This window comes from Poromitra crassiceps (genome assembly GCF_964638095.1).
Source record: "Poromitra crassiceps genome assembly, chromosome: 3".
Classification (NCBI taxonomy): domain Eukaryota; kingdom Metazoa; phylum Chordata; class Actinopteri; order Beryciformes; family Melamphaidae; genus Poromitra; species Poromitra crassiceps.
This window is the reverse complement of record NC_139625.1, coordinates 34,021,511-34,038,119: the sequence shown is the minus strand read 5'-3', so window position 1 is coordinate 34,038,119 and position 16,609 is coordinate 34,021,511. Positions and strand designations below refer to the sequence as shown.

Sequence of the window (16,609 nt, the reverse complement as noted above, 5' to 3'; positions counted from 1 at the left end):
CGGTAGAGATAGAAATCGAATAAGGTCTATAGGGCAGGCTTTCCCAAAGTGGCTGCCGTGACAAAAGTCTAGGGGTGCTTTTTAATTTATCTCCTTTACAATAAATCACTATTATGTTACAATCAGGGATGCAAACTCATTAAAATGTGCAATAATTAAGACCAGTGCATGATGGAACATGGCATTAGAATGTGCAGAGGCCACCGAATTTGGGCTTTTACGGCCACATTTTTGCTTTCTCGGGGGGTGTGGGGGGTTTGGCTATACTTTTTCCCCACTGCCTGGCTACGCCGTATGCTTGTGGAAAGCCCTGCAACATTTATGATGCATCATAGCTCTTGGCATGCTGGTGGGGCCCCATGTTGTACAGTTGGTGCCCTTTCATGTTTTCGCCCCTGCCCTTCAAACAGTCTGCAGTCCGGCACTGCAGAGTGGAGACTGAGCCCAGCCACTGGAGACTGAGCCCAGCCACTGGAGACTGAGCCCAGCCACTGGAGACTGAGCCCAGCCATAGCAAGACTCCAAAAATGGCAGCCGATTACTCCGTCTGGACATTTGGCCCTATGACAGAGCTTCAGATTACACCTCCATATAGAATCAGGAGGGTTGGCTCCTAAAAGCCTGCTTGGGACAATAGCTACTCAGAGGGGACTGTGGTTGTACTGGGAAGCTTCCAGGTATGAATGTGTCTGTGTGAAGAAAGGCAGTTAAAAAAAAGTGTATGAGGTGCTCAGCAAAGTAAATAAAACGAAAATAAAACTACAGCATTTTACATCACGTTTATGTTTAAAATGTTATTTATTCCTACAGGAAAAGTTTGGATTTGAATTGTATATTGAACACCAATATTCCCCCATCCAGGCCATTCAATCCGTTTTCACAGCATTATTTTTGTTTGAAATGACACAGGCCTTCTTGTAGATGTGAGCTATATTTCATCCACCTCGACTGGAAATTTAAACCATATTCCTCTCAAAATGACATGCAAGCCATTCACATAACTACTTGAAAGGACTTATTCTGTATTTTGATGTTTGTGGGTTAAAGATTATCATCTATTTTACCTTCTCTTGTCTCACTGATCAAAATCCATACCAACATGCCTACTTTGATATTCTATCTTGTAGTAATTATGCCACTTGTAGTTTGATAGCCTACCTACACCTAAAGGGAAATACATAAGAGCGATGCAGATATAAAAGGCTCAGAGTCAGTGAGTCGCCTTAGGTTTCACACCATATTACATAACATTTAAAGTGCCTGTATGAGTGTGGAGAGTGGTGAGTGTGATTTCAAAGAATGGGCTTGCTTCAAGCCACTTTGTGTGGTTTTCATGTGATGTCCAACATGCATGTTTGAATAGTCTGTAATGGGCTTTTACACACAGGCCTTCCTAGTGAATCTGCAATGTCGACAGTCACCACAGAGCCACTGGAGAGGAGTTTACGCACTTTGAGAGAGGTGGGGCTGCTTTAATTGGAAACAGACGTAGCACCGAGCAGAAATATTACAAGCCACATTCCACTGACCGAGGCGTGTATTGCAATCCTTTTATATAAAGCACATGACATTTGAAACAGTTCTTTACAAACATTATTGGATGGTAAAATATTAAACACTTCTGTTCCAGACAACAGACAAGCCTTATGTACACCTACACATATCTATAAAAGGGCATACGTATGCAGTGGAATCCACTTATCGTGATCACAGTTATAGTGATCAGCTTATATTGATCAAAAAGCTTGGTCCCAAATCATTCCTATACACGTGCTGTTTAAATAATTCGCTTGTAGTGATCAATACTCCACTTACAGTGATCATTTTGGGCCTTGTCCCACCTGAGAACAATGGAAAAAATGTTTAAAACTACAGTAATTGTATGTTTTTTTTACTTACAAACCGCCAAAAACGAGCCACTGAGATACAGCAGCGATAGTCGTGCATGTCTGTCTGTATATGGAGAGATCTCTGTCTACGCGAGACTGCTGTGTTTGAAACAGCTGGAGGCCTAGCTTACTGTATGGATTTTTAAAGTCCATAACATTCCTTTACTTTATTTGTACTGTATTCATGTATTATACAAATGTCAATTAGATGGTAATCTGCATGAGAAATGAAGAAAAAGAAAAAAATGTTTTTATCATCCGCTTATAGTGATCAATTTGACCCATCCCAAGGTGATCACTATAAGAGTGCACTGTATGTATCATGTATAGGGATGCACCGATATGAAAATTTTGGCCGATGCCGATAACCGATATTAACATGGCTGTTATGGCCGATAACCGATATTTACCAATGTCGATATGATCTGTATAAAACAACATTTTTATGATCATCACATTTTGTACATACTGAAAAACACATGTTAACACTGAATTTGAAAAAGTTATGCATTTCTTTATTTGCAAAGCCTTTGGAAAAGCCCATAAATCATAGATTTACTGCATTATTTCATATCAATGTGAAGAATTTGGCTGATAATGATAACCGATATTAACATTACAACATCTGACCGATACCGATATGACCGATATGTTAAAAAATGACCAACATCGGCCGATACCGATATGATTGCCGATATATCGTGCATCCCTAATCATGTATCTTCTTGGTTTTATTTTCCTCTGACACTGTCGGCCTGACAGCATTCATATTTGGCATGGGTACCAGCAGAGGTCCCCAGCAGACGGTGACAGTGCCAGATTTTTGAATTAGTCAGTATGGCTGATTAAATGGCCAGAAACGGCCAATTAGCCATAGCACTATACCAACAGCAGCCAGCAGATCACAAACACACACCCACACACACACACACACACACACGCACGCACGCACACACAGCACAGCAGCAGGTGACCATCCCCACACACACAGACAGTGATTTTGTGATAGCACTACCCACAGCAGCCAGCAGGTAACGAACAAACAAACCACCCACACACATGCACACGTGCGCACACTACCCACAGCAGCCAGCATGTGACCCCCCACACAGACAGTGATTTGGTGATAGCACTACCCACATCAGCCAGCAGCAGCTGGTAACGAAAAACACACACACACACACACACACACACACACACACACACACACACACACACACACAGTCATTGTGATTGCATGCTCCAATGGGGGACACAAAATAAAAAAATAAAAAAGGGACAGGGGTCCTAGGCCTAGGGTTTCTCTGCAAATTTAAGACCAAGGCACATCAAAACATAATGGCTCAGCTCCTTGTGAAAAATTAAAGAAGAAGTTTGGTTGTTTTCAGGGAACTAATGTAAAAAGAATGTTCCAAGAATAACTGTTAATTGCAAAGTCATGTGTTCCATCTTTCATATAGCCTACCAAACATCACATTTCCTTTGTTAAATCAGAGAAATTTAAGAAATAACCAGTATCTTCCCCGAGAAGAGCCTGGTGACGCGAGGTTACCAGTATCTGAAGGCACTAGCAAATGTACGTCCAAGCAGCACATGTGTTGTGGTGCTGCTGCTCAACTTCCTAGTCCTGCAGAAAGAGGATAAAGGCGTGACGTCGCTGCCTGCAGAGGGGCCCCGGCAGAGAGGAGAGGAGAAAGCGAGGGGAGAGGGAGAGGGAGAGAGAGGCAGGGAACATACTGCAGCAGAGAGAGAGAGAGAGAGAGAGAGAGAGAGAGAGAGAGAGAGAGAGAGAGAGAGAGAGCACGCACGCACACGCACACTCTCACTCACACACACACGAACACACAGCGAACCAGACCTACCGGGGAACACAAAACAACCGACAAGACAGGCGGCAACTTCACGACAGAGACGACAGCCATAATGCGGCACCGCTCCGCCAGCTTGCAGCCCCGGAGCTAATAGCCTCGCCTCGGTGTGCCTCGGTCGGCCTGGATGTGGACATGTCCTCGCTAAGCCCAGAGGAGGACGACCAGAGATGGGCACCGACGCACGTCCAGGTGACGGTGCTGCGGGGCAGGGGCTTACGAGGCAAGGGCAAGCACGGCACCAGCGACGTGTACACCATCATCCAGGTGGGCAAGGAGAAGTACTCCACCTGCGTGGCGGAGAAGACCACCGCTCCAGACTGGAGGGAGGAGTGCTCCTTCGAGCTGCTGCCCGGCGTGCTGGAGCAGGGCGCCCGGGCAGCAGGCTGCTACCCGCCTGGGAGTTGCGACCTGGTGCTCACCGTCATGCACCGGGCTCTCATCGGCCTGGATGTGTTCCTGGGACAGGCGGTGATCCCCCTGGATGAGGCCTTTCGGTGCAATAGATGCGTGAGAAACGAGTAGGTTGATTTTTGCATTGCATTTTTGTATTCTGTGCTTCACTAGTTTACTGTGTTGGTGTGTGGTTTTTAGCGTGCCTGCATCCGTGTGCTTGCTGCTATCTGATCCCATTGCTTTTGTCTGCCTAGTACAGACTATGGACATGGACTTCCCATGCATTTAACTATAGGGTATTTCTACACTGTGTTTGGGTCCTTTTAGCGACTCCCTGGAGGGATGCACAGTTTTGCTTGAGGTATAAACACAGCTGTCAAATCTGTGCTGCTGCCTACTGCATCAGGGCTGCAGACACACCCTCCTGCCTTCCTACTAAACTAGTTGACTCTGAGGAGGAGACTAGGCCCACTACAGACCCATGTGACTGACTGAGGCTTCCCCCACCTCTCACCCCAAACCTTCTAGAAACCTCAGGTCCACCCCCCTGAGGTATCCACACACCATAGGGCCAGGAAATGTGTTCGTTTCCACTGCATTGTTGCAAATGTTTATCCCAATAGCTCAGGCATGACGTAGCAGGGAGGATTACTGGCCGTTCCAATTCCATCAGGATTATCTAACACTTTCATGATCTGGTTGCTCCAGACGTATTTTTAGCATAACATGTTGTTTTACGAGATCCCACCCACCCAGCTGGAGCGTAGGTTTAGGCTTTAAAGAAGTGCTGTGGCTGGATGTTGCAATGCATGATCGCCAAAATTGAAAGAAAAATTCCACTCACAGTCAGATACTCTGCTATATCATCAGTTTGTGTTGTTCTTGTCTTGTCTGCTTCTAGCCTCCTTCAGTTAGTGGTTTCCTACATTTCCCAGAATGCCTTTTGACAACTCCAGACAACAGGCCTCAACTTGTTCCATTCAGCAGTGATTCTAAACCCTTTTCATATCAAGGACCCCTAATTTAGTCCACATTAGAGCCACAGACTCTTGATGAGATTGTCTTTCAGACCAAATCTGCATTGATTCCATGATTATCCATATTGCAGAGAGATAACAGTGAAACTATGATCAAAATAGTCATTCTTCTGCATTGTACAGTATTTGGAAATAATGAAGTTAAACTTGAAAGCTTGGAGCCCACTCAAAGACCCCTGGTAGTCCCCAGACCCCAGATTGAGAACCACTGGCCTACAGTATCTATCTAACTACTATAATAAAGTGGCCGGGTGTTCCGCTCAGCACAGTGGTGCTCAGTTGCTCAGTTGCTGGGCGAGCAGCACATGAAGCGTGCGAGGAACACTAGAAATGAGCATGCAAAGCGCACCATATTTCTAGACATAGAAAGAGCAAGAGAGTGAGAGAAATAAAGTGAGAGTCCTTAGTCAAAATGCATCATGTCTGGGCATCCGGGTAGTGCAGCGGTAGATTCCCTGCCTACCAACACGAGGGTCGCAGGTTCGCACTAGTGCTGCACGATTAATCGAATCGCAATCGCGATGTCAGCACGTGCGATTACATAACCGCAAAAGTGTGCGATTTTTTTTTTTTTTTTTCACGTCTTTTTGAGTGTGTGTGTGTGTGTGAGCCTCCTCTAAACTAACGTTACACGCGACGCAGCAAACACATGTTTCTCTGCCATCACACTGGGCATCAACACTAGCGGGAGACTTCTCCCATGCACTCCCGCTAATAAGTAATGTTATGTGCAGCAAGGTTCACAAACATATAACATCTTACCAAGAGGGAGAGAGAGAACATCCATGATCGCTAACAGCTAGCTATGCTAATAACTAGCTAGCCGTTCAGAAAAGCATGTAATCAGCCGTGTGATTAGTGAGAACGTCAGTAAAATAAGGAGAGAGCTGCAGGTGCTTATGCAGAACTAGTGCACGATTAAGTGCACAGTGGGGATGATCCGCTGTGATGAAGAATATAGCGAGATTAACAAGGTTGATAGCAGCAAAACACTGTCGCAGCTGCCAGCACCAGGCCAGCACTGGCAGCATCACCTCCAGGCTAGCTAACTAGCCTGTCACATGACGCCTTCATGGTCCCTCGTTAAAGTCTGCAGATGCACGTTACCTCACCTCTCTCTCAAGAAGCGTCCCGTGAGTGTGGCGTTTAAGGCCATCTGTCGCTACAAAATAAATAAACGGGGTGTATCATTAGTATTACTGGACAAACATGTAATTAACTTTGCAACTTTGCTGAGCCATCTTCTATGTGCTGTAACACAGTGCAGTTTCTATTTGTCTGGTGTTTCTTTTTTACATGTTTGGGACAGGCAAATGTCTCAAAATGTTTTATTTTTTTGTAAAGATAATTTTATTTCAAATTGTTTTATTTTTTTAGTTTTAATATATTTTAAATTGTAACATATTTCATGTATTTTAGTCTGTGATATGTGAAACCGTGGTATTTTTGTCCAAGGTTATCATACCGTCAAAAACTCATGCCCGCACATCCCTAGATACCATTTGTTTATTATATCGCAATCACAATCGCAAATCGCAATATTGTCCACCCTAATCGCTAATTGCACCTTTCCCCCAAATCGTGCAGCACTAGTTCGCACCCCTGTGTTACCTCCAGCTTGGTCGGGCGTCCATACAGGCACGATTGGCTGCATCTGTGGGTGGGAAGCCGGATTAGGGCTATGTGTCCTGGTCACTGCACTACCGCCTACTCAGGAGGGAACCAGGGAACTGGTGGGAATAGTGTGATCCTCCCACGTGCTACATCCTGCCGGTGACTGAAGCTCCCCACTGTCAGGTGAAAAGAAGCAGCTGGCAACTGTGCATGTGTCGGAGGAAGCATGGTGCTGCTAGTCTATTGATCTCCCCAGATTGGCAGAGGATGGAGCAGTGACCAGGGCAGCAGGAGGAAATAGGCCAAGTACAATAGGGGGGAAATCATTAATAAAAAAGCATCATGTCTTGATGCTGCAATTGAGGCTCCTTTGGGTGAAGGCATTGGTGTCTCTCCTCTCCTACGATGGATTTCTCCCTGTATGAGTGTTGAACGTCTCTTAGTGCAAAATGGCGGCTGTAGAAAGAAGCCCACTTTTGTTTATGCTGAGGGAATAACACCAAAACCTGATGTTACTGTTGATGTTTTCAATAGTTGAGACTCTGCTATTAAACTGCATCGTAGCTGCTGGAGATATCTCAACTTGACGTTCCGTCGTCACCCTACATATTGGAGCAAAAGCCCAGCGGTGGTTTGGTTGAGGCATGGGGTCACTGAGGTTGGGGTTAGAGTAAAGCTTCTGGGTCAAGGCTGTCAGAAGCTACGGTTGTGGATGGAGCCATGGAGGGACTATTAGACAACAAAATGCACCCAGAAATCCAAGGCACATCAGCAGTAGCTGTTTTTTAAATGTCCCTCCTGTACTAATCAGAAGTGGCACACTTCCTCGGGCATCCCCCTTCACCCTGACAGCCTGTCACAACAACCTGACACACAGTTGACAAAGCACAGATTGAATAGATTGACTGTATTATGAAGACAAACGTTCCTCCTCCCGCCCGCTTCCCCCTCCCCGGCCCTCACAGTATCTTGGTAGACGTGGGTAACATCTGACCCGGCCCGTGAGCAGGAGCTAAAAGGGGGAGCAGTTGAGGCTGCTCACTTGAAGGTTAGAGTCAGCCTGTGGTGGTGATGTGTCAGCAGTTTGGTGCCTTGGTGTATTATTCACTGTCTCCATGTGGCATTCGGTGAATCTGGGCTGGTCAATAACAACGACCCCCCCCCTTCCCCACACACTGAACGCTGCTTTCACATGTTAACCCTTCTCAAATACATCAGACCATGAGCCACAGTCTAGGAGAAGCTTTTATTTTATTTTGCTTTTTATTACGTTTTTATTATGGCATTCCTGATATCCGTGACTTTTTCCAAGTTTGCAACTATTTCCAATTTTCACAGCAAATATCCCAAGCATAGAAGGAAAACAAAAACAGGGGAATAACCTGATGTTCGGCTCTTTTCTACTATTCACCAACTGTTTTTCATGCTAGACTAGGATGCTAAAGACAAATGTCCTACACACACACACACACACACACACACACACACACACACACACACACACACACACACACACACACACACACACACACACACACACACACACATAAATGATTTATTTATGTCCACATGAATACAAGGTACAAAGGACATAACACTAATAATGCAATCAAATGGAGTTAGTTTCAAGAGTGCGTAATTGGTGACCAGATTAATGCATACACACAGAAAAAGATAACACCACACAGAGTGATGACAATGGCAGGTTGACAGATACAGTTATACTGTAAGACATGATAATGCTCAGTATCCACTTCATGGGTACAAAAAGCAGCGCCTCCATATTGAGCGGCTACCGATAATAGCAGATACTGAACAATACCTCGCTAACTGCTTGGGCCTTCTCTTAGGTAGACCAAGACCAGCCATCTGGAGTCCTCTCACAACCAGCTTATGAACAGGACCCAGGCTGCCAAATATGAAAACTAAAAGTTTGTATCATGATGCGTATCGTATCTTGAGGTCCTTGCCAATACCCAGCCCTATAGCTCCAGCTGTGAAATGGTCTGCTCCAGCTGTTGATATTTCAGCATCTTGGTTAGAAAGGCCTCCTCTAGGCTGTGGTCAAAGGTACAGCCAACCTCTACAACAAACACCTCTCTACGATTTTCAATGACAACAACAACATCAGGAGTGTTAGCTGGAATATTAGAGAACGCGTCTGAATCGTCACTACACAGACTGAGCATGCTCGGCTTCAGCGTGGAATGTTTATAAAGCAAAATAGAAGATCTGAAAATAGAGGTGATATATTTTGATATCAGATCCACTATTCTATCGTGCCTACAAATGTAAAGCCCTTTGTACTGTATGCATGACACCCATTTAAGATGTGAGACATGGTTTCAGTTATCTGTTCATGACCATGATGTACACAGTGAGGAGCATGATGTATACAGTGAAGAGCATGACTGTCAGGAAGCCAAATGGAAAGATTTGAGCTTGGTTGGTAAAACCTGTCGTCCCGCTTTTATAGTGAAGATAACAACACTCTCATGTATAGCTAGATTTTTAAATACTGCATGAGAGACAGACAGACAGACAGACAGACAGACAGACAGACAGACAGACACACACACACACACACACACACACACACACACACACACACACACACACACACACACACACACACACACAGTAATTTAGCAATTATGCTTTCAAACCTAGCTTGAGATAGGTCAACAGACTGAAATGTTGGCAAGTTAAATGATTATATTTTTGGATGATTTGAACTTATGGTCGTTTAGGCTACTCCCAAAGCACCATGATTTGGCGTCTCTTTTGTTGTCTGTGTCTCCTGACAGAGCAATAATAGGGCCTTAAAGGTTTTTGTTGTGTTCTTAAGTTTATGCATGGTGATAAAATGTAGAGCAGAGAGATAAATAACGGCAATAAACCTTTATGATAAAAAGCATATAGGAAGAAATCCAATCAATACGCTTTGTGTGAGGAAGAAAAACAAGGGCTTTTAAAACCATCTCACTTCAAAACAAACTAAGATCAAATCAAGATGACAACTTACGCATCATGAAACTCACTGTGCACATAAACGTCCATCTTGTCTTACAATTCAACTAAGAACAACACCTTACTTACAGAAGATGACAGAGAAGAACAACACAGTTACTTAGAAAGAGGACAGAGAAGAAAAGCAGTTACTTACAGAAGAGGACAGAGTAGAACAACCTAGTTACTTACAGAAGAGGACAGAGTAGAACAACCTAGTTACTTACAGAAGAGGACAGAGAAGAAAAACACAGTTACTTACAGAAGAGGACAGAAGAAAAACACAGTTAATACTTACAGAAGAGGACAGAGGAGAAAAACACAGTTAATACTTACAGAAGAGGACAGAGGAGAAAAACACAGTTAATACTTACAGAAGAGGACAGAGGAGAAAAACACAGTTAATACTTACAGAAGAGGACAGAGGCATGTTTGAGCCAACGCTCTGCCAACACCTTGTCACTGTAGCGGTTCTAATATTGATAAAGCCTTTTACAGGAGGTGGAGGCTACAGTGATACAGACTCCTACTGAATATTTCAGCACAAAGAGACATCGCAGCTTTTAAAAAGCCCCTTTCTTTCTGTCTTGTTTTCAGTCTCTCAAGGACTTGTGACATTTCACACAGTATACTGTGCCTTCTGAATCAGCATGTTCCATTCATGAACACTCACACAAAAGAGGTTTAAATCTGTGTGTAGATACAGTAGATGGTTAGTGGTTATCCTGGGGAAAAGTGGCATACAGTCATCATGACAAAGCCCAAGTTAGGTTGAGAGATCGATGATTAAACCAAATGATCCCAATGAAGCATCAATCCAGTATCATGCACGCAGTCAGGTATTTTGCATAATGCATGACCGTGATAATCGTATATTAGGAATATCAGCTTATTCCCAATGGCACTACAATATTTTCATGTTAGTTTATACCTAGACTTGTTAGGGCTGGGCAATATATCAATATTATTTATCATTGCACTCGTATCTTATCATGGGATTTTCTTAATATTGTGAATGAATTCATGAATATCGTGAATTCATGAATATCGTGAATACAAAGCATTGATTGCTAAATCACATTTCTCCCTGAATGATTTGTGAAATACTTCAGATATTGTGATATATTGCAAGTTCTTCTGGTTATCATGATATTTATTATTTAGCCCTACCTATACTGTCTGGTTAAATACGAGTCACTAATAGGGGTGGGAATTAATCACCAGATGCCGTAGCCCCACGATACGATATTATCATGATTAGGGATGCACGATAATTATCGGACCGATAAATTATCGGCCGATATGGCCATTTTGCGTTATTATTTATTATTCCGATAATGGCCTTTTTCCGATAAATTATCCGATAATAATCCTGTTTATTTTTTGCCTCGGAAGCGGAGCTTTTTGTTGTCGCACATTCGTGACATCACAGCTGCGACGCAAACATGGCTGCTGCCAGTGTGTAGTGTGTTGCTGTTTTTCAGTTTCACAATGATCAGAAAGCTACTGTAATTTGCAATCCATGTCCCACACAGGTTCCGAGAGGAGGGGAAACCTCTAAGCTGGCATTACGTTAAACCAAAGCTGGCGATGATGCAGCGGATATGTTTGTTGTTTGTGTTAGCGAGTTTTGTTAGCATTAGCTCAGTCGTAGCGGGCCTACCCTGCAGGCTCGTCCGCTTGGCAAACTGTGACATTTACAGTCTGTGGCTTGTGATCAAACAGCCACACAAAAGCACTTAATACACAGAGCTTGCGTAAACTTATAGAAACTAATGGAAACCCCTTTACCCGAAATGAAACATCCAGGGATTGTGTATTTAACTCCAAAAAACCACTCGCTAACGTTAAGCTAACCGTGCTAGTTAGCGTTAGCTGCGGGACAGAGCCAATAATGAAAACAAAGGAGCAATCACGCACATTAGGCTACATAAAAAGCATCAGTCAGTCAACATTACATAGTGCCTTTTATTTAATCTGGTGGCAGCATTTTTCAGTAAAAAGTGAAACGACACAGATGGTTTATAGTGCCTGCCCATGGACTGTATATATGCCTGCCCCATTAATTGGGCCCAGGCTACAATTCACTGAGAACTGGAACTAATGCAAAATTTGAACAGATCAGTATGACAATAAGAGTCTAAAATACTATGCCTTTTGTCATTGTGTTTTATCTGCAGACTAAGCAGCTTGGCTTTCCGTTCTATAAAAGCCTTTATTTTTGTATTGACTATAATTGAGTGATACACTTTATTAAAACAATCATATTATATCAGAAGTTTTCTTTGTTTTGCGTTCACAGTGATGTTAGTTAGATTTGGTTAGGTCAGAGCTATGCTCACTACATCCATACATCTACCCTAACCCTTTTTTAACCCCAGGTGTGCATAAAATACAGGTTAAAAACAAAAATGATATCTATATATTTTTATTATAATAATTATCGGTTATATCGTATCGGTTATCGGCCAAGAAGAATATATTTATCGGTTATCGTATCGGCTCTAAAAATCCATATCGTGCATCCCTAATAGGTATGTTCATTTTGAAAATTTTCCAAAATCGATAATCGGTGAAAATTAACGATCAATTATCGATTATCCATCAACTCATTCATGGCCAAATACGTCTTTAACGTCTTATCAGGAATGTGCCTCCCAGCCAAAGACGTGTTTTGACGTGTTTTTGTTTTTATTAGTGCAGCGCGTAGTTCAAAGACTTCCCCAGCCTGTGACATGGTATCAGGTCCCTGGCCTCAAAGTCAAGCCGACAACACGTGAATAAACAACTACCGCAGCTGTTGTTTTGAAATCGAGCAGGAGGAAAGAACAGAAAACGGAGAAACGCGCTTCCTTGTTGCAGAGAGGAGAAACGCCATTAGCGCCTCGGCGCGCTGCACGAGCTGGTCGCCTTGCTGCAGGGCAGAGCGAACATGGATGAGTTGTTCGCGGTAGTCAAACCCGTGACCAACATGATCGATCCTGGTCCCGGACCCCGTTCCTGTGTGCCAGCCCGAAAGAGACGAGACGGAGTCACACGCAGCGGGTCGGTCATGGAGGGGCGAAGCAGAAGGAGTCCAGGCAGTGAGAGGGAATGATAAATCCAACGGGAGAAAGTAATCCAGAGATGTGTTGATCAGCGGAGGAATGAGGAAATGATCGATCAGTTTGACGGGTAATCCAGAGGGTGGTGAGGACGTGTTGAATAGCCGAGGGGAAAACGGGAACGATCAAACAGCAGGGAGGATAGGACAGGGAGACATGGACGAGGACGGGTGGACCAGAACAAAACAAAATAAACACACGAACAGCTAACAATAACGAAAAGTAAGGACGCGGGCAGAAGCGGCAGTCACAGCAGCAGACGCCAGCAGTACTCAGACCCGGAAACAACGTAATGAAGATAAAAGGGGGATCGTGTGTGTGTGTGTGTGTGTGTGCGTGTGTGTGTGTGTGTGTGTGTGTGTGTGTGTGTGTGTGTGTGTGTCTGTCTGTCTGTCTGTCTGTCTGTCTGTCTGTCTGTCTGCACACTCACTCACACTGAGTAAACTGTATTGTTGAATGTAAAAAAAGCACTTCATGTATATATATATATATATATATATTTTTTTTTTGTCATTTGTGTCATAACGAATAATATTTACATGTCTGATGTCAATACAGTTCAAAATAAAAGAATTGAGAGCGAGTTCTGCCTGAGATTGTGTCCTTTACAAAAATGGCTTTTTCTCCTGTTTCTCTTCTCAGAGAGACCTTTTTGGTGAAAACAGGGTGTATATAAATGGCTATAAGTAGAGTACAGAACATGCTAAAAGCTCACTGAACCCAGAGACGTACATCTTCATTTTGAGGTATTGCAAATCACTTTGGTGCTAATAGATAATTTACTGTGGGTCTTGAAAGATGACCAACAATTATGAAAATCTTTGGCCTGAGCTAAATATTGGCAGTCCTAAACTGGCCATGAATGAGTTAATACTTAGAAAATTTTCAATATTTTCCATATTTTCCATATTTTTTTTTTACAAAATGAATGCCTATGGCAGAAAATACGAAAGACAACTTGTTCTCCTCAATTAACTCTTTATTTCAATGTGTCTCCTCTCCAACACTGCTGTCCCCGGCGCATGCCAGTGTGAATTCCCCATGTTTAAAACAGTTTTGTTGGCACAAAGGCCCGTGCCCAGCCAGAAAACTAGAGACTATATGAAGCTCCACCTCACGTTAGTCGGCTGTGCAATGGAGTGGGGCGAGGAGGAACGAATTCCACCCAAACCTAGTCCAATTTTTTTTTTTTTTTTTTTTTAATAATTAAAAAATCGATCCAAATGCCACAGGATCGATTCCAATCCTTAACGATCAATTATCGATTTTCGATAATTGATGAACATCCCTAATCCCTAATACAGATAGTTCTGTGTTATCTCTCTACCTACAATACAGATAGTTCTGTGTTATCTCTCTACCTACAATACAGATCGTTTCTGTGTTATCTCTCTACCTACAATACAGATAGTTCTGTGTTATCTCTCTACCTACAATACAGATAGTTCTGTGTTATTTCTCTACCTACAATACAGATAGTTCTGTGTTATTTCTCTACCTACAATACAGATAGTTCTGTGTTATCTCTCTACCTACAATACAGATAGTTCTGTGTTATTTCTCTACCTACAATACAGATAGTTCTGTGTTATTTCTCTACCTACAATACAGATAGTTCTGTGTTATCTCTCTACCTACAATACAGATAGTTCTGTGTTATTTCTCTACCTACAATACAGATAGTTCTGTGTTATTTCTCTACCTACAATACAGATAGTTCTGTGTTATCTCTCTACCTACAATACAGATAGTTCTGTGTTATCTCTCTACCTACAATACAGATCGTTTCTGTGTTATCTCTCTACCTACAATACAGATCGTTTCTGTGTTATCTCTCTACCTACAATACAGATAGTTCTGTGTTATCTCTCTACCTACAATACAGATAGTTCTGTGTTATCTCTCTACCTACAATACAGATAGTTCTGTGTTATCTCTCTACCTACAATACAGATAGTTCTGTGTTATCTCTCTACCTACAATACAGATAGTTCTGTGTTATCTCTCTACCTACAATACAGATAGTTCTGTTATCTCTATACCTACAATACAGGTCGTTTCTGTGTTATCTCTCTACCTACAATACAGATAGTTCTGTTATCTCTCTACCTACAATACAGATAGTTCTGTGTTATCTCTCTACCTACAATACAGATAGTTCTGTGTTATCTCTCTACCTACAATACAGATAGTTCTGTTATCTCTCTACCTACAATACAGATAGTTCTGTGTTATCTCTCTACCTACAATACAGATAGTTCTGTGTTATCTCTCTACCTACAATACAGATAGTTGTGTGTTATCTCTCTACCTACAATACAGATAGTTCTGTGTTATCTCTCTACCTACAATACAGATAGTTCTGTGTTATCTCTCTACCTACAATACAGATAGTTCTGTTATCTCTATACCTACAATACAGGTCGTTTCTGTGTTATCTCTCTACCTACAATACAGATAGTTCTGTTATCTCTCTACCTACAATACAGATAGTTCTGTTATCTCTCTACCTACAATACAGATAGTTCTGTGTTATCTCTCTACCTACAATACAGATAGTTCTGTGTTATCTCTCTACCTACAATACAGATAGTTCTGTGTTATCTCTCTACCTACAATACAGATAGTTGTGTGTTATCTCTCTACCTACAATACAGATAGTTCTGTGTTATCTCTCTACCTACAATACAGATACAGTATTTCTGTGTTATCTCTCTACCTACAATACAGATCGTTCTGTGTTATCTCTCTACCTACAATACAGATAGTTATGTGTTATCTCTCTACCTACAATACAGATAGTTCTGTGTTATCTCTCCTCCTTTCACCGACTCTCTCACTAATCTCACCGCTGTTTACATGCTTTTCAGATCAGCTATTAGCTAACACGCTAGTTATAGCCTACTTAGCTCAGCTGTTAGTTACTTAGCTTAGCTCTCTGCCTCTCGGTAAGATGTTTATGTTCCTTACGCATAACATTCATGTATATTTGCTGGAAGGGGAGACGTCTCCCGCTACTGTTGATGTCCAGTGTGATGGCAGAGACACTGGGAAATGTGTGTTTGTTTATTAGTTGCGTCGCGTGTAACGTTAATTAGACAAGGAATCCCGCAACTTCATTTCAAAAGCACAACAATGACCAGTTAGTGATGGTACCGAACTTTGGCAACTTCCAATACCGAACTGTTTATACAGTACACTGTAAACACATTTAGATATTTTTACAGAATCGATATTTCGAGGCCAATTGGCTGGAAAACCAGGATAGCCTCGATTTCTATTTTTCTGCGTGGACCATGATGTGCGCGGACCCTCTGCGGCCGTGAGCGACTCTGTCAAGCTGAACAAGATCAGATCAGGGCAGACAGGAAGTGCGAAACCGGACATTCGTCAAATAAAACCAATTTCAAAGTAAAAGCCCATCTTGATGAAAGTGTGCCAGGAGTCGTGTATGCAGCGATTGGGACACACATGGTTATATAGGCCAGTGAAAGCACCGGCCTAAAAATATATATATGAAAACATTCTGATGTTCAGTCTGTCTCTCTCTGGGATGCAGCTCCAAACCTTCAGACAGCTGCTTTGCTTATCGTTAAAACTCTGACGCTGGGACGCTGCTGACTTGATTGTTGCAGCTTGCGCATTTCTCGTTAACGACGAGGAAATGCCAGCTGCAACAATACGCCCTGTCA

The 16,609-nt window shown here is 42.7% G+C and overlaps 1 protein-coding gene across 1 annotated transcript in view; it reads left to right on the top strand.

The window, feature by feature from the left end:
• Positions 1 to 3,735: 3,735 nt before the first annotated feature.
• The window catches only part of rab11fip5a (RAB11 family interacting protein 5a (class I)), a 59,016-nt gene continuing 46,142 nt past the window's right edge, over positions 3,736 to 16,609 (top strand). Inside the window, exon 1 of the mRNA XM_083633891.1 lies at positions 3,736 to 4,278. Coding sequence (XP_083490017.1) covers positions 3,893 to 4,278 — 386 coding nt within the window. The 5' untranslated portion in view covers positions 3,736 to 3,892. The remainder of the gene's footprint in view (positions 4,279 to 16,609) is intronic.